At 39.7% G+C, this 19,831-nt stretch overlaps 2 protein-coding genes across 2 annotated transcripts; one reads left to right on the top strand and one right to left on the bottom strand.

Moving 5' to 3' along the window:
* Positions 1–4: 4 nt before the first annotated feature.
* LOC118411503 (probable 2-oxoglutarate dehydrogenase E1 component DHKTD1, mitochondrial) lies at positions 5–19,818 on the bottom strand. Its single transcript, XM_035813813.1, has 26 exons — positions 19,595–19,818; positions 17,632–17,752; positions 17,338–17,408; positions 16,933–17,036; positions 16,397–16,504; positions 16,137–16,248; positions 15,649–15,810; positions 15,360–15,433; positions 14,889–15,035; positions 13,418–13,533; positions 13,012–13,087; positions 12,565–12,650; positions 11,778–11,895; positions 11,353–11,524; positions 10,932–10,993; positions 10,605–10,725; positions 8,754–8,893; positions 8,228–8,384; positions 4,624–4,724; positions 3,561–3,662; positions 3,189–3,251; positions 2,940–3,022; positions 2,371–2,470; positions 1,996–2,059; positions 1,239–1,324; positions 5–882 (listed from the first exon to the last, which is right to left on the bottom strand). Exons 1-26 carry the CDS (start codon positions 19,731–19,733, stop codon positions 781–783), a joined length of 2,787 nt encoding a protein of 928 aa, XP_035669706.1. The 5' UTR covers positions 19,734–19,818; the 3' UTR covers positions 5–780.
* LOC118411521 (adenosine receptor A2b-like) lies at positions 4,745–8,221 on the top strand. Its single transcript, XM_035813837.1, has one exon. It carries the CDS (start codon positions 5,940–5,942, stop codon positions 7,074–7,076), a length of 1,137 nt encoding a protein of 378 aa, XP_035669730.1. The 5' UTR covers positions 4,745–5,939; the 3' UTR covers positions 7,077–8,221.
* Positions 19,819–19,831: the final 13 nt, after the last annotated feature.

Raw genomic sequence — 19,831 nt, 5'->3', positions numbered from 1 at the left:
AACATTTTACTATAATGCCAGTTAGATAATGGTCACTAATTCCAATACATAAAAGAAACAAGCATAAAATTTCTTCCTAAAATCTTTGTCTTGTAATTCTGACAACATGTAACTTGTACATGCCTTGTAAACATGCTTTGCACTTAAATAATTCTTAAATTAAGCATGAGAGGGAAAAAGTTCAGCTCCCAAGATATACAAGGTTACATATTAAATACTATACCACTATTGTATCATTTGTATTGTAGAGTTGGGAGCTAAGTTATCTCTTCACATTTTTCATTCATTTCAAGACGAAACTATACACACGCACACACACACACAGAATAAACATGCTCTTAACAAAAATTCTCTGGAAATCATTTGGACCCAATATCCTACTGAATGTTTAGTAAGAAAAGGTGATGAACATATTCTAGGATTTTCAATGAGTTTTACCCTACTTAGGATATCAAACATAAAACCTATCATCAACAGTGCTGAATTTAGCATGAGAAGTCATCAACTTCGATATGCTAATATTGAGGCAGTAAAGGCAGTAAATTAACAAAACAAGGCACTATCAGGTTTGTGAGCATAAATGAAAATTTCTTTTCAGAAACTTTAAATCTCTTCCTTCGAGCTGAATATTTTAAGAATTAATTAAAAATTAAATAAAATAAAATATTAAATAAATTATAATGAATGCTTGATCATGGTAAGGTGTATGAGGATGGACTGTATTTTTGTGATAAGATCTGATGTGATAAGACAAGACATCATGATAAGTGTGAAATCCTGCTATGCAAAGGCATCAGTGATGACCTGCTTGGCCTCAGCCTGGTGTACTTCCCCCACTCCCACAGCTGGGGTTGCCAGGACACCACGGCCCACATACTTCAGCTATCAAACAAAAGGACAACATTTGGGGCATTAATGGAATGATCTGATGTGCCATAGTTCACGTAAGCAACATGTACAGGTGCACACCCATTTGAAATTGCTTTTAACGATGGCATGTTAACATATCTTACGACACACATTTAAATCATAAAAACTTGCCTGTTCATCAAGGAATTGCTGGTTCATACATTTTATCTTCTTGCCTTGGCTTGATATGTCAAGTTGGTGCTTTTGAATAATAATCATGACATTAAAGAATACCTACAATGAAAATGGCATCCCCTCAGCACTTTTACAAGTCAATATTTTTCTATGTCTCAATCAGGAACACCTTGATAGTGTGCATTGATACTTGCCTTGCATGCTAACAGGTTGTCGAATCTTGGCTGAACAAATGACCATGCACCCATGTTCCTATGCTCCTCTTGACTCCAAATGAACTCTGTGGGGATAAAAAAAAACATGATGGGTGCCACATGAATGATTACAGTACAACTGCAACTTTCTTCAAGGCATTAAATATGTATCTTAAGCACATAGGATTTTTGCCTAATTCGGGAAATGTTGTCTTTGCTCAAATTTGTAAATAATTATTTCCTGCTGAGATTCCACAAAAGTCTTAATGAAACAATGCCAACCCCATCTGCACATGACTTGAGCATCAAAGTGCATTTGAGTTAGTAGTACATGTAGTTGATTATGTATTAAAGCATGGATTCAAATTTCTCCTTTAGTAAGTTTCAGAAACACAACATCCTGCCTCCACAGTCTCTGGCCAGGAGGCCAGGACTTCAATTTAGGCTACTTTAATGCAACACCCACTTATTGTTTGTTTTGGTTTGCATGATGGTGAGGGCAAAGCAAACATTACTGCTGACAATGCAGGGCAAGTATTCTAGATTCGGAGTTGAACGTGAAGCGCCGAGTAATTATGCCGTACTAATGATAGTTCAAAATCAAATAAAAGTCCGACTAGAGGCCCACAGGAAGCACGATCACACTCACCATCCTGTTAATTGTCGTCCCAAGCCTTTCAGAGGTTAGACGTGCATTGTACCTGCTAGATGTGGGGGCCTTAAACATTAGAAAAAGCACAAGATTTGTTGGTTTTACCTGTAGCTTTGGAATATTTCTTCATTTCTTCCCTTATAGCCTCCATTGGAAATGGGCACAACTCCTGTATTGATGGAGAAGACAAAAGTCACAAATCGATTTGTTTTACTCAATCTGATTCTCTTGCTCCTAAATGGTACTCGGATACTGCAAGGATGACTAAAATCGTGCTGCTAGTACTTCTAGCAGCCTGCCCTACAGGTCATTGACCCCAGTCAGCGAGAGATTGCGTAAACAAAGGCTACTGCAAGGATATACAAGTTATTGATAATAGAAAATTTATCCTGGATTTTAGTCCTCCACATATCCTCCACTGATATCTAAGAGCAGCCATGTGATCCCACATGTTAGATTTACACATATCCTCATACCTACCTCTATTCTGATGATTGCCACATTGTCAGCACCTCTGGCATCTCTCTCTTTAGCCAGCCCATAGTAGTGCTTGCCACTACAGAACACCACTCTGGTAACTCTGAAAACAGGAGGAAATGATCATAACAATTTGCCAAAATTATGTATTGATGTAACAAACATTCCAAAGCAGAGATGAACTCTGTTCAACTTTTATTTTTTCACTAGAGAAGTCATCAAATAATGTACAATATCTTTGTCACTTGCAGTGCATATTTCTCCATAACATTGATGATTTATTTATTTATTTATTGATCTTTAGGGTAGTCCCTTCAGTTAACGTAGTAACTGATTTCCAAGGGAGCCCTATATACATGTTCGCACATGTTCGCACAACGACGGGTTATACCGCCCCTTATGGGGTGACACACCCGTCCGGGTGAATGATGTAGATCACCATGTGGCTGATACGAGACAGAGGTCGCCAGGCCTCCATCCGGGTGATGCACAAACATAACAGAGAAAACTTATTGGTGGTATAGAATTTAAATCAATCTCACACTACTTTGCTCAATCTGATGCCGCTTTACCTTGACGGGTCTGCACCTTGTTCTCCTATCACTGGTTTGAAGAAGGTACCTGGTGCCATGTCCTCCAGTGTGGAGGTAGCAGCCTGAAATGTACCATCATTTCAGAATTAGCACAGATCTACAGGCTACAGCAATCATACATCCAAACAACACCGATTTACAAGAAATTATGGAAGCATTCTAAAAATTATATGTACATTAACTCATCTTTACACATACTGAACATTAAGAAAGCACATGCAAACTCACTGGAAGTCTGAGAAGAATCTTGGGCCCAGCAACTACCAAAGGCTTTCTGAAGTTCCTCACCATCTGTGTATTGGAAAATAATTGAGAACCACATGGGATATTAATCTGTTGGCCTGTCAACAGAGTGAATTGATAGGCTTTTGACACCTGTAAACTGGATACTACTACTACTGCTAATTAAAAGTTACACACTTGTCTTAGAGCAGTCATTCTACACAAAGTTGAATGTTCATCATCATATCGTTCCATGCCAGTACTGCAGCCAGGCAAAGGCCTTCTCATTAGTTGACTGTTGATAGATTATAACATGTGGGCATAGCATGAAAGAAGATTCAGCAGTGTAAGAGATTGTACAAAGTGTTGTTTCCTGACCTGTCTCCTGAGGAGGTGGAAGTACTGTGCAGGTGTGGTGGGGTTTACCACCTGCATGTTGATGTTATCTCCATCCGCTGCATCCTCCTTACTGTCACACAACTGGGGGTGACAACACAACACAGTTTGAAATATCACTACTTTTGTTCAGAACTGTTACAGCAGAGGAAATATAACATTCCACCAGATAGTACACAGTGATGGAAGGAATACAAAAGGGCCAAAATTTGATGGCAAATCCCTTCCATTCATGATGTTTTCCAGGACATTTTGTCTTGACTCAGTACAGTGTGTTTGCTCTGAATCCATCCATGCTGGGAAATGAAGTTCAGCTTGTTCTTGAAATTAGACCTGCATCATAATAGCTCTTGATAATACACTAAATAGTGTTAAAATTACCCCCGTCATTAGGTAGGAAGTTGGAAGTTAATCCTAAATGTGTGCGAGAACTAAATCTAGGTACATTTGTACACCAGGTTTCAGTGTTTGATCCCTGGCTGAGAGGATACAGAAGTGGGGAACACATTTACTCATTGACCAAAATACATACTGTTTACTGTCTGTTAATTGATTCTCAAATAACGGTTCATGGAAGTCTAAAAATAAATACCCCCTGTGGGCACTAATTATATAATGCTGCACAAAAAATGTTACATACAGTCAAAACTGTATCAGCTACATACAGACTACATACAAAATGTAATTATGCATTTGTACCTAGCAAATGTGACCGCTCTATGGTGGTCCCTTGAATAAGTTCTTCCCATTGACCTTAGCATCAAAAATCACCTGTCCTCATAGATCAGATTTTATTGGTCCAATTGGTGGTCTCCTTGGGCAGTTTTGATTGTACAATGGTTATCAGCATACTGTAAATGCATTTAAGTTCAAGGGGATTTAATTTTACAGGGGAAAAGGTACTCTTTTACTGCCATTGAAAAAATGTTTGTGGGTTTTAAGTTTGTAGTGAAGTTTCCACCACTAAAAAAACGCCAACATAAAACCGCGAACATTTCTGTATTTACAGTTCATAGTATTAGTAAGACTAATACATTGTACAAACCTGCAGCCACCTCTCTATCCTACATGAAGAGTGCTCTGGTCCAGCCCCATCCATGCCGTGAGGAAGTAGGATGGTCAGCCCACTCTGTAGTAACCATTTTGCTGGACAAATGGGACAGGTACTTTAGTAATCAAATGATAACTACAAGAAGAAGAAAGACATCCTGACTTTTCCCATGCTTCATTTTTCTTTTGATAACTGTTAGTGTTAGTATAGCGTGAATAAAAGTATTGGTTTGCTCAATTTTTTTCATAAAAAGTTCTTTAAGAAGTAGAATAGACAACTCTTGAACATGTTACTTTTTAATTTTTCCATAGTCTTTGCTAAAAATTGATTATAACATAATTCTTAAAAGGTTCCTATTTTAGGATTTGAGTAAACAGATGGAGATTGAGAATAACCATATACCACTTGAGAATAGCTTCCTACAAAAACTTAACAATACCGGGCCAATTAAGTCAGAAATTGTCTAGACATACCCAGTAGCTCACTATCCATAAATCACTTCACTGATGTTGTGACTCCAGGTTTATGTACACATGCAGTTGTATCTAACTTCATTGATTGCAAATATTGAGTTGTCTTTTACGCACAACCAAGTCAAATCAAATACAGTAGCATAAAATGTCAGTTTTTCGAACTTCTCTGATGTCATACAGAGCATTATCACAACTTAAACATTTCCAATGATGCCATGTATTCCTGTGTCATGACGTTTTTGATGGTCATCGTCAAGACGGAAGAAATTATGAGTCACGGTAGTAAGAGCAGAGTAAACTGGTGGTTAGCTTTCCTAGAACTACATGGAAACTACCTCCTATACTTTTCCATAGCTACCTTCCAGCTAAATTACCACCCATTAGCAAGGTAAACAAGCACCAGGCAGATTATGCAGGACTGGTCAAATACCCACTTAACGTGGGGATATAAAGCAAAGGAAATAAGCAAACTCAAACAAGTGGCAAGACTGCCGGACACATCGGGTATGGAAAGAGGACACCTGGTTCATCAACAAGACAAAAGACGTGAGAACAGCATAGACTTTTTGCTCGCAACAATCTCTTCTACAGCATCTCAAGAAAATTGTTACTGGTAATACACTTCACGACAAGGCAGGACATCTCTAAATCAAGGCAAGGAGCAGGTAAGCTCCCATCTTTGCTGTCTAGTGAGAACTGCATATTTGTCAAAGGAGCTTTACCAACGATAAGGAAGACACCTGAATAAAGTCCATGTTATACGACTAAGAACTGAAAAGTTCATAGATTCAAGAACCCATTTCTGAAGGAGTACAATTACTTACAAGACAAACGAGTATGTCTTCATGTCTGAGAGTTGCTAACTTTTCATATCTAAAAAATGACTCCATCCAAAATGCAACAGAGGGGTGCAATGGTGAAACAGAATGGACAGATGAACTCTATTCGAGCACGCAAACAAGGATAGTGTTGCTAGTGTTTGTAAATGGCCCTATATGCCTGATCACACTGATAGGGAACAGCCTCGTCATTATAGCCGTTACTGTCACACGAAAGCTACAAGTTGCTACCAACTTTTACATCGTCAGCCTGTCAGTGGCAGACCTGATCATCGGTGTGGTTGCTGCAACATTCCATATCCATAACACAGTCCATGGGCATCCACTTGTGACAGAAAACTATGGAAGCTGCTTGTTCTACTGGATCGCACTCATCAGCATCTTCTGCGCCTCCGTTTTCAACCTGCTCGCCTTGTCCATCGACCGCTACATAGCCGTCATGAAACCGCTACACTACCACAACATAATGACCTGGAAGGCCAGGACAGGACTGCTAGTTCTTGTGTGGCTGGTGGCATGTGGTCTGGGTTCTTTACAGCTATTTGGCCTGTGCTATCCACAACAGTTTCTGAAGACGGGAGAATGCAGTGTGATGGACATATTCGACCACTACAGCGTAGGTCACTTCTTCATCACCCCTGTCTTCATCTCACTGGTCTGCATCATTGTCATGTACGGTCTGGTTTTCCGGGCAGCTCGAAGGCAGACCCAAAGGATTTCAGCCGTGCAACCAATGATGACAATAGAGCAACGAAAGCAGAACGTATTCCTTGGCACTATGAAAGCTGTCAAAACGCTGAGCATCATCTTGGGCTGCCTGCTGATATGCTGGCTGCCGATGATACTAATCATGTGGCTCACCATTATCATTGGAAATACAGGCTTGGATCCAAAGATATTCTTTACTCTAGTGTATACCTTGCCTTTTACAAATTCTGCTGTTAACCCTATTGTGTATGCCTACAGGGACAAAGTATTTAGAAAGTCATTTTACAGCATTTTTTGTAAGATATGTAGAAAACAGGGACAGGATAACAACATATTGGCTCACAGACAATCGTCTAGAGTGTCAAGGAACACAGTGGGACATATATCACAAATTGAACTAGATACCATTTGTTCCAGGGTAAGTTAGCTCCTTCTAGCTTTGATCAAGGGCTAGTTAATCTTTGAGAAAATCAGAAAACATGAGCTGGCAACTAACCAATATGCAGTATAGTTGCAATTAATTCAACTGCAGCGGGCATATAACCCTGCTATAGTAATGTGAATCACAGTATTTTTACGCTAATATTGATGTCACAGTGGTGTACATATATATATCATAATCAGAACATCAAAGGCATCAGTAGTATCAAATTTCAGACATGAATCCAAAAGAACCCATCCCTTATTCATTATAACTATGGGCAGTTCTATTCAATGTAGTAATGTGTACTGTGGAATACGGCATGAATTCCCATTACTGAGTACTTTCTGACAACAGAAATAGGCTTCTGATATTTTGTGATATAACAATGTCTTTCAATTCAATTCAATTCATATAAAATGCTGCTTTGATATAATGGATGTTAGAGGCCTCTATGCACAAGTCAAGGCAGAGATTGTGATGTCAGGATAGACAGAGATTGAGTAACTTTAATTTGAGGTTACAAAAAGTATCTAAAATTGAATGCAATTGTTTTTAGAAGTTCATAGAACATATGTTGTTTGTTGTGTTATAGTGAGTATTGTATGGGAAAAAACTGCCGATGTAGAAGTAATAAAAAAAGCTACTGGCATTTCTGGTGTTAACTTTTCTTCTAGAGCAGATGGGAAAATGGTCAGCCATTAGGCCTGCTTGTGTCAACATCCGTTGGTGAGAAGTTGGGTGTTGACACAATCATCAGATATACAAACTGCTGATGTTAGCTCTTACATGGAACACAGAAAAATACTTACACGATAAAGGATGGACTTAGATAACATAGCAACACTCCAAATGCCATGCAGTCAAACTTCTACAAGTGACTACTACTACATATAAGGACAACCATGCCAATGTGACCACTTTTTGATGGTCCTCTAGTTTTTTTTTCATCAACAAAAGCAAAAATCAAGTTTATAATTACCCCCCTTCCACATAGAAATTTCGGTGGTTGTCTACTTGGGTATTATTTGGTAGGTTTTGACTGTATCTTAAGTTGTTACATATATAAATCATAAATTCCTATTTCCCAAAAGACAGACACCTATAGATGAAGAAATACGGATCTACATACACAACAAAGATGAAACTTAACATACTTTCTCCAGAGGCCACAAAGGCGTCAATGATGACTTGAGCACCGTTAAAGAAGTCTCCAAACTGTGCCTCCCATATAATCAGGTTCTTGGGACTCTCGATGCTCATGCCATACTCAAACCCAAGCACTGCCTCTTCTGATAGAGAGCTGTTTGCCACCTATGGAGGGAAGTCAACAACATGTCAAATAAAATTTGCTCACATTTCATACTAATCATAGACACATGAAAGTACATGTATGTGCATAGCTAAATATATACTGGTACATGTATTCTTCTTACTGTGCAAGTGCTCAAAGAAGTACTGAAAATAATGAACAACAAATGCATACAGGTGGTACCAGTGAAAGTAGCATAGTTTACTAGACATTAAGACGAAGCTGACTACTGAAATTGATGAATGACAAATGCATACAGGGGGTAACAGTGAAAGTAGCATAGTATACTAGACAATAGGCTATAATTGACTGTGTCAAATGCTTTGAGAAGAAAGAGTGCATGTTGCGTAGACCAAAATATGATACATCACCTCCAGATATCCAGGCTGATTCTCCACTATGTCGTTCAGTGGAATGTGCATCCTGTCATCGTTCTGGTCAATCAGCATGAAGTGTCGGTGGCTGAAGGTTCCCCTTCCAACGTCCTGCCCACTTATACGGACGTTGAATCCTTCAAGAGGGAAGAACTTTGTCAGTATCAACAGAATTAGAGTAAGGTGAAATCACAAAATGGACAAGACAGAAGCTCGTGCTGAAGTATCTTAATAAAAAAGGAAATCAATGAAAGCCATGAAGACATGGTTACGACACTTGGTGAGGACTCCCCTGCTTACTCTACTGTAAAGAAGTTGGTTGCTAACTGTAAGCAAAAGGACAGCACAAAAGATGAGCCAAGGCCTGGACGTCCAAGATCAAGCACCACGGGCAATCAGGTTGAGGTCATCCAATGCAGCATGGTAATGAGTGACGGATGTGTAACTATCCAACATACCGGGCATTCATTAGGCATCAGTTATGGTGCAGTTCAAAATGTTTTGTTAAACATCTTTTGTGTGAGGAGCAAGCTGGTTGCAAGGTGGGTGCCACGAATGTTGACTTGTCCTCAGAAGTTGGACAGGTTGGATGGAAGTGGTCCATTTCCAGTCAAATCCAAGCATCTTCCTCAAGAGACTTGTGCCCCAAGATGAGACATGGCTTCACTACGTCATCCAGAATCAAAGATCAGAGAAAGCAATGGACACACAAGGTCACAGCTGCCCAAGAAGCTCAAGCAAGTGACATCAGTTGGCAAGGTGAGGTCCTCTGTGTTCTTGTACTGCGAGGGGGTCATCTACTTACAGAAGGGTCAAACTGTCAAAGGAGAGTACTATGCTTCTGAACTGCAGCAATCAACAAGAAAAGGAGAAGAAAGCTTCGAGCTGGTGTACTGTTGCTCCAGGACAATGCACAGGTCCACGCAGGTCAGCACAGGTGGCAGTGGCAGCAGCAACCGAATGTGACTTTGAACTCTTAGGCCAAGGGAAAAAATGTTGTGTTTCCTGTTTCCCAACCTACCCTATAAAAACCTGCCAACCCTAGCCTTTTTTTGATGGGTGGATATAGTTAGAATTTTTATTCAGCCTGCTTCCAATGCAGGTAAAAAAACTGCTTGTCCTGTCTAATGAAGGATGTACCTTTCCACAGATTTGTAAGCGTTATGCACAAAATTAAAGCTTGACATTGAAAATATAAGTGTCCTCAAGCAATTCACACTTACTTTGTTAAACTGTATTGTACAACTAGAGTTTTGGCCAAAGTCTAAAAAAAAAGACTTAAAAAAAAAGATACATTTTTGTAATTCCTATCTACCAACTCTAATTTTTTTAGGACTAAAACAGGAAAAAACACATTTTTCCCCTAAGCCTTACCTCATCCTTCCTACTCACCTGACCTGGCACCGTCGTACTTCTACCTGTTTCCTAAACTGAAGTCCCAATTGTATGGTCATCATTTTGAGACTGATGATGACGTCATCCAAGTTGATGAGGCCTATCTAGAGGATCAAGATGCAACCTTTCTCCAGCAAAGAATATCAAAACTGGAACATCAATGGACCAAGTGCATTGAAGGGACTATGTTGAAAAATAGTGTAAAAAATCTTCCTTCTGTAACATTTTATGAGACAAGGCCAAAAACTAATTGATCATGTATGTCATGTATTGATCATGAATGTCTCATACATGTATAGTTACACTGAAGTAAAACGTTGCAGTGAGATACATGAATTTTTTACATAATAACAGCATTATTACATTACATGCAATCGCTCTGGTATTTGGGTATCAAAAACTTTTTCTTGCATGCAGCTTTATTTCATAGCATTGACATAAACAAGTTTTTACCTTGATATAACAGAGATCCCACAGCAAGGGCTTCTGCTGTAGCCCAGTCCAGGCCTGTACCTGCTTCCATCTTCTTCTTACGAACATCAACCAGCGTTTTCTGTAGATGGGGATGGACTACCTACAAACAGGGTTTGGAGGTCAATGTTAACATTTTATTTACCAGGCTTGATTTCATAAAAGGCTAGTAAAAAGATAATGCCTTGCCATTTTTCTTTGTTTCAATAAATCTGCAAATACAGCCCAGTACAGGCACAGGTTTTCTTCCTGATACAGATGAACTGAGAATAAGTCATGAGATGTAACGTTACAAGGTTGCTAGCTTACCAGGTCTGATGGCACCTCCACTGACTTGGCACCCACATACTTCAAGAGGCTGGTATCAACACCTATAGAACCATAAGATTCAAAATGTAAACAAAAATGTCCACCATGTACATCATCTTGACTGGAAGTGACATTCAGCACCAAGGACAGGGATTACAGAATTATTGTGGCTATTAACATCAGTATTAAGAAGAGAAAAAACACATAGATAGAAATTATCTTCAAGTTATACTTAACACAGAGAAAGGATTTATATCATTTAAAGGGCATTAATTTTTATACAGTATTTCTCAAAGGTACTTTAAACTATGACTTTTAAATCATATTTATGTGCTGAACTTCAGCTGAATTTACTAATACATGTCATTAACCTACTTCATGTAGTACAGAAAATCATTTAAAAAACAATCAAGAACCTTACCTGTGTCCCAAGTAGTTATCTGAGAGGAAGCTTGAACAAGTCCTGTCCATTGTTTCTGAAGATGTCTGGCCTCAGGTGGGAAACTCTCCAGCTTGCTGAAGTGCTCTCCAAGTTTTGCCATGCAGTCAGCATTGATCTTACCAACCTCTTCTTTTGTAAGTAACCCTTCATTCTGAAATGAAAAAGAAGTTGTTCCAAACTTAGAAAATTTTATGGCTATGTCTCTACAAGCAATAGACATATAATATATAACACTTAATTATGCACCTCAATTTTCTCTGAGAAATCATCTATCTTCTTGACATTTGCTGGAATGGTGATAGAATAGCAAGTATCAGATAGAAAGTTTACAGGAAATGTAGAACTGTGTTACAGTCTAGTGTGGTATGCCAGATACGTTTGTATAAGATATACAAAATTGTTACCACAAGTTGATCTGCATAGACATCAGGAACACTCTTCCCTGTGTCGTACCTTCCCCTGATGATTTTGTACATGATGGGCTGAGTAAAAGATGGGTCATCCAACTCGTTATGCCCCCATCTGCAAAAATATCATCAGTAGTCAGCATTGATACCAGTGCAAATTATCATGACCTAATATAATAAATGCAGCATATGTATGCTGGTATACATAACATCAACTCTCTTACTTCCATCAGTTGTCATAATACTGCCACACCAAAAAACATTGTAATAGAGGCCTTCTCAAGATTGCCTTGAACACCTTAATATCTGAAGTGTATGCTACGGTAGTATACCTCGAATAACTGGTGCTGTCTTGGTACATCTCTTTTTAAATTTGTGTATTTTATCTCATGTGGTGGTATTGAGTATTCCGGTGGGATTATGATAATATGAAAGTTGATGTTACATTCCAAAGGAGGAGTGTTTGCGTCCACAGAGAAGTTTTTAAGTGGACTATAACTGACGAAAAAGTTTTGACACTGGACAGGCTTAGGCCAAAGAAACGTATCACGTATGCCACATCATCAGCGTGCCAGATATATACATCCTTACTACTATGTTTTGGGCTTCTCCTGTCGATTCGACAGATGAGCAGGCAAACAGGCAATTGCCGGTGGGTTCGGCAACCTGTTTGCCTGACCTGCACATGACTTTTTATGGTGAAGGAGGGGTGTGCAATTCCTTGTCCACCCTCTTGTCTTCTGGAGCACTAAGTCTCACATGGACAGAACTATTATGTACCCACCTTCTGAAGCACAGCATGTCCACTATAACATCCTTACGGAAAGTCTGTCTGTAGGACATGGCCAGCTGGGTTGCCTTGATGACTTCCTGCAAGAAAAAAAAATGCAAGATTAAAGGAAAATACATAAAGATGCAACCCACCAAGTACATGTGACTCTGCAGAACAAAAGCTGTTTATGACAGTGTAGAAAAAAACACCAGGTGGATTTCTATCTTGATATATACTTTAAACATTCTATCTCTAAAAGGCAAATTTGATTGGGATGCACACAACATCCTTTCATGTTGCAAACAGTACATTTATCTAAAATGCATAGGTTACATAGCATAGGATAGATTGCATGTTTAGTGCAACAAGGTGGTTTGGAAAAGCATGAAAAAGTAACAATGAAAATTTAAGGGAATGTCTTCAAAAATATTATGTACAGGCATAAGTAATGTAACTTACCTCTGGGTAGTCCCCGTTGACATGTATAACTGCACAGTCAATCATTTTGGCAATGTCACTGCTGTAACGACTTGATCTGCAAAGTTAGATAAAAGTAAAACAAGTTTGTAGGAACAATGATTTTGAACGCTCTGAACATGTTATCCTGCTGGCATTCCATCTCACATGGAACACCTAATCACATAAACGATATACATGTACTACATTCATATTGCAGACAATGCTAAACTGGAAGTCTCATTTCATAATACTAGTAACTCATTTCACTTAATGTTAGGTTAAAAGTTCAAATACCAGTTCTGACGACTTTCAAATCAAAGACATGTATGGCAAAGCCCATTCATAATCTACAAAACCTTTAGACGGACGTAAAAGTTTTATTTGGAACAGAAAATGTCAATCCCACCTCCCCCTTTCTGCATCAGTGGTGAAACCCAGCTGATTGTTGGCGATGAAGTGTACTGTGCCTCCCACATGGAAGTGAGGCAGATCTGCCAGACCCAGAGTTTCTGCCACCACACCCTGTTATAGAACACACCATGGATGAGAAACACAGAAAGTTTTGTGTAATCTTACTTCTTAGCACACATCTTCGTGATCTTACAATTAGTAGTGCAATAAAGAAAAAAGGGAATATATCTGAACCAGTAATCTAAAGAAGAATGGGGGTTTAACATGCCCGTAGCCAGGATTTTGCCTGGGGGGGTTCGTTTTACTCTTTGGCGGACCAACGAGCGGCAAAGGCGCGAGGCGAGCGCCGAAGGCGCGAGTTCCCTAGGGGGGTCCGGGGGCATGCTCCCCCAGAAAATTTTGAAAATTGAACTCTCTGAAATGGCATTTCCTGCGTTTTTGAGAGATTTTCAAAGGAAAAATCAGAGACACTCACACAGAGACACTCGACGAAAACGAAAGATTGGGTACATCAGTTATGAAATGGCACGTCATCACTTCTCCGAACCCCATTCAATTTGTATACGACAAACGACACGAAAACTGGATGCTTTACAACGCTCTTGTACCTGAAATGTTTTTCCTCTTAGAAATGGGTGAAACTACATCGTGCCAATCAGCAGGCTCTTTCACTGTGTATACCTTTGATGCACAACAATTGTACAAGATAAAAGGTATGGCATATACATTTATCAATTAGCTACAGTTCTATAGCTTATCTTAACTTGTGTCGGCGCTGTCATCCACAGTCCGCCAAATAAGACTTCCGGGCGCTTTTACCATAGCAACAGGCTTGACTTTTTGACTGCGGTCAGCCACTTTCATCCAGCTCCAGCCCGCTTTGACTCCAGCTCCAGCCCGCACGTCCCAGCTCCGGCCCGCACGGTCCAGCTCCGAGCTGGAATCTGTGCGGGCTGGAGCTGGACCGTGCGGGCCGGAGCTGGAGTTCAAAGAGGGTGATGGCGGGAAAGTTGTTTTTCTAATGCGTGCCGCGCCCGGCCTCTCGCGGGCCGGGTCTTTTACATAGCAGTAGCATGCCCTGGACTCAGGAAGAACTAACTGTAAACCGCAGTGTTCATCTTTACTCTATGAAAAAGTGAGCAATTTTTCTAGGATTCTAGACCCGTGGAAATACAAATTAGTCCGGCTTTTAAAAAGTATGGTGCATTGAAGAAAACGGACCTTGAGAAAAAAGCGGACTTCGAGCGCACGTGGGGGGGGTGTTCGGACCCCCCCGAACCCCACGCCTGCTACGGGCATGTTTAAATATAAACATTGAATTTTCATCTCATCTATCATAATGAATGGCTGATGGCACAACAAAGTCCTTGCATAGTTTATCAGATAAGAGTGGAAGAAAGCTTTAGGTTTTCTAAACATGTTAACACATATAAACAAATCAATGACTGGCTTATTGTACGACTAACCTGGGAGGTGAATGCAGCATCTCCGTGGATCTGCAGACAGAGCACCTTGTCTCCCTGCCGGGTGTCGTCTTCCTCCTCGGAGTAGTCCCACTCCTTCAGGTGCAGCTGTGCTGCTCGGGTCTTACCTGCTGCCACTGGGTTACAGGCCTAGGCAAGGTGACATCAAAGACTTTCAAGTGCACCATTAAAGCTCTTACTTGGTAGTGCAGGGCAATAATAGGATGAGAGGTTTTTGAGGGTCCAAGTTTAATTGATAAGGAAATTAATCAACATCAAAGAGAGAGAGATCAAATCTCCCTTTAAGGTTTATACACAGAACAGGCATCACCTCTTATAATATGGGAAATAAATCTTATATCACACACAGTTGGATGAGATTCATACTTCCTATTTCAACATGATCTGATAGAACTATGGCATGATACTTTAAAATTAGCATACAGAACCTTGTATCAAACTCACAGTACTCACCTCTAAGTGAGAAGGGTTGGGTATCATGGTGACATGGACGGACTTATCGTCATACTGCAGGTCAGTGGAAGCAGCTGGAACAACATTAAAATTAGGTACAAAACACAATCCATCAACTTTCAAAAAAGAGCTAATGTATACCTCAAAGCGGTAAACTGTTATCGCTGTTCTTGTTTGTCTTCTCAACTAACATTGTCCATTGATCACAGGTAGATAATGACCTGTCTGCAATTAACAGAAATTTAGTGATAGTGATACCACAGGTAAAGACTAAATCAGAGCAGCTTACTCAGGTGTGACAGCACATCTCCGGATCCCTGCACACCATCAGGAAACTCCGGCATCCCTCTCATCTTCCTGAAGAGCAGTTCTGGGGGGAAGTTCAGCATTCCTGCCAGCAGGTTCAGCCTTCCCCGGTGGGGCATGCCGAGAACAACGTCCTGGATGCCATCTAGATTATGACATACAGATTTACTTGTTATTCTAAGATTCAAAGATTCAATAGACAGAGGGTTAATGTCATTAGGTATGTGTAACTCATCCAACTTATCAATGAGTCTGTCAGAATGAAGCATACCAGTAGTAAAAAAAAGATAGTCAAAAGACTGGGATAAATCTAGTCATTTCTTAATCAGCTGGTCTGTTATGCTAATGGGTGGTTATAGCAGCTTAACTGATACATATACATTATGTTTAACAGTTGAAGAAGCTACTTTGCCCCCGCAGCATCAGTCTAATGGAGATCTTAATAAACAAACAAACAAACTTATAAGTCACCTTCAGCAGCTTGCCTGAAGACCTGGTCAAAGAAGCCCATCATAGACTCAGCTCCCTCCCCTCCATACCGCTTCACTGTGGTAAATTTTGTTGCCATGAAGTTATCAAACACCTGGGAGAATCAACAGATATTATAACAGATGATAATATATGGCCACAAGTATAGAACATAAATACCTATGATACATAGAAGAGTTCAAAAGATGCAATACAATTTCTGCTTGATCTCACTGAAACCGTCACAAGCTTGAACAACCTACCTGAGATTCTAGAAGTATTTTAGCGAGTTCTTTTTTCCTGTCAACAGGAAGTGTCTCTCCATGATGCTGCTCTAACCGCCTTGAGAACCACTCTCTTTCTTCTTCAGTCTGAAAACACATATTCATGGAAAGTTAAGTCTTTTTTCGCACTTATATAACACTTAATCAATGAATGCTTAAGGCGATCATCTACAGTAAATGTTATATGTATCAATTTCGTCTATATATGATTAGACATGAACCTTTAATGCAATTGTGATAATTTGATTGATGGCCTGCCTCAGTATTAACCAAAACTGATATGCGGCAAAGATGATAATGATAATTTGATTCCTATTGCACAGCAAAGTCTTACAATGACCAATGTTTACTTCTGTTGATGTTAATAAAACTGACACATTGCAACAAACCAACCCCTGGAGCCATACAAAATTATTTATTCTACATGCCCTTCTTTTGAAGATAATCGTAAGAATATACAAGGAAAGTCACACGAGTAAAATCAATCATCTACTAGTATACAATATAATACTTACTGCCAGTTGATTGAATTCGACTGCCAGAGGACCACAGTATATATCTTCTAGGTGCTTAAGGACATCAGTGATAGTGGCTGACTCCTTTCCAACATGTAGAATACCTGGAAGTAATGAAGAAATGTACCAAGATTGTATCTACCGGTAACCCAAGTTCATTGACTGCTACAATTTTGTATATGAAACCTTGGAATAAAGAATATTTTTGTCGATGAATACTGCAGCTCTTAACTGCACTGCACATTACAAGTTAGTTTTTGTTGTGACCATTAAAAAACTGAATACGCGGTTGGGCTGATACCTCGCGTGATACGAAATACAATGTGTTGTATTCTATATGCATCCAAACAATAAAACATCATTGAACTCCTATAAAATTTCTATCACATTATAATATCGTCAAACCTTGTAGGTCAAGTCTTGCTGATTCTTGACCTGAAAATCCATACACTTCTGGGTTCAGGGACTGTATCTCCCTGAAACAGAAAACATAACACTTTCTGATCAGCAAGCTGCAAAGGGGCAAATATTGAAATGATGACATATTCTTATCATAGATCAGAACAGTATCATGGCCATTCACAAGTTAAGTACAAGTCGGCCACAGACGTGGAAATGATTAAAAAGAATATCAAAGATGCAATGAAGTTTTCCCTTTTAGTTTTTACATTTGATTTATTGTAATATCATACTACATACTCCATGGCATGAAGCCCCAGGGGGTCGATCCTGGCCCTCTTGTGTCCATGATCTCTGTAGGCAGACACCAGCCTCAGTAAGTTGGCACTCTGAATTCTGTTCTGGATGGCCTCATAACTAACTGAAACAACAAAAAGTCAAAATATCTAAAACTCCAGTACGAAACCACTTTACTGGTTACTCAGTAAGGGTGCCACAAATGTGACTTTGACAGTGTTGGCGTGATCAACTGTCACTGACCTAACTGTATCTACCCCCTGAATATGTAGTACAGTAACGGGAGGGGGCCATACTTCGACACCCGTTCTAAGTGGATGCGCATGGCTTTTGTCAATGTACATTTTACAGTGAACTCATCAAAAACAAGTTAAGATCTTGTATGCATCCATATAACTGTTATTGAAGCTGTACAGATATATATTTCATTCAACGGTAGCGTTCCGCACTGTACTTTGACAGCGCACGAAACTTACGGCAGGTTTTCGGCTTGTGTCCTAGCAGAACGTTCCAACACAAAAAAGGGGTCCAAACTCCGACATAGTAACAACCAGACCATCGTCGTGCATTTTTAAACAACTTATGCAAACAGAATACCACTAAAAGTCTTCATTGTAATTTTTTTGTACCAAATATGGGTCATATTTTATATTACGCGACTTATTCAAATACGGTGTGTTAAAACGTTTACCTCTCACGGTGAGACCAACTTGCCGCAAAACGGCAGCGCATTGTTACATTGAACTGTGATGGCATTTTCGCTTTTCGGCTTCCTTGATTGCCTTTTCATCCTGTCTTTTGGCAGCAGCAATGGCTACAGGATTTTTTAGTCGGTGGGGATCGATTTTTCTTGAATGTTTGTCGCTCTACGGACGGGTTGGCTGAGTTCAACGTGTTGAGCATTGCTCGCCCGCCTTCGTGCGTGATAGTAAAATGGCGGGGCCCCGACTGCGTGAACATTGTGGCATCATTTTAGCTCCGTTTATCCAACCCAGTTAAAGGCAGAACAGAACACAGGTATTATTTTTCGGAAGGCTAATAAACATCATTTCTATGTGTGGTGGTATTTTTTCACATGTCATATTTTGCGAATAAAAATTCAAGAGTTTCCCGGGCCATGGCCTCTCGATACGTTCGCTCGTCAACTTGCACGGAAGGCGTCAAACTTGTGCAAGTTTTTCAATCGTTATCTGTGGGACTTGCTAACTTCGACACATACCCCGTCTTTGTAGTTATTTACAACAAGATTTAGTCTACAGCTGGTGTACTTCTCATGTGCAGGCATCTATGCATTTCTCCGCAACAATGATTTTTAAAACCTGTCGAAATTTGGACCCCTGTCGAAGTATGGCCCCCTCCCGTTACATGTACTACTTTTTATTTACTTACTGTAAACGTTACTTTTCTACCATGATGGTGTTATACAGTAGGTCATATGGAGAAATGAATGAATGTGAACTAAAAAAAAAAGGATTCATATGTCTTCACCGTGGCAAGTACCTCAAACATTTCATCATTATGATATTGTGGCAATATTACAGTATGCAACGTTAACGTTACATGTAACGAGATGGGGGTGTCGTAGACGGTGCGAGCAGAAGACAGAAGGAAAATGGTTTCAGAGTTCAAGATGAAACAGCCACCGCGAAAACCACAAACATTAGAAAAATTCTAAATTTACAGTATGCAAAATGTAACGGGACCAGCTACCAACTATACTATTGGCCAGTTCAATTAAGCACTTATGTTTGTAACAAAGAAAGTGAGGTTTGGCCTTGGATTTTAAGCTTTATTCATTTATTGCAATCTTGTAGGTTTCATCTACGTCGATTAGCAAAAGCTTTTCCTACATGTTTTCACGTACAACATCTTGCATGCAAGGTTTTGATTCTGTAAACAAAATCGAATAATCTAAAGGAAAGCTCTCTACATAATAGTTGCTTCGGAGCGGATGTTTTTGTGGTACCTTTCTCCCCTTTCGCCGCTTTCTTGGGTCGATATCCGAAGACACCATGCTTGGCATGATACTCCCTCGATAAGAATACGCCGTTGTACTGTTTTCCGTGTGTCTGTATTATTTTCTGGATGCCTAAACACCTAAACATGATGAAGGGACAGATAAAAGTCGTCTTTGTGATCACGCGTACGATTTTGAAAAAGTTCAAGAGTTGAAAGGTCAAAAAGTGAGGTCAACGAAATCTCG

The sequence above is a fragment of the Branchiostoma floridae genome, chromosome 1 (assembly GCF_000003815.2).
Source record: "Branchiostoma floridae strain S238N-H82 chromosome 1, Bfl_VNyyK, whole genome shotgun sequence".
Taxonomy (NCBI): Eukaryota; Metazoa; Chordata; class Leptocardii; order Amphioxiformes; family Branchiostomatidae; genus Branchiostoma; species Branchiostoma floridae.
This window is presented reverse-complemented; position numbering and strand designations above follow the sequence as displayed.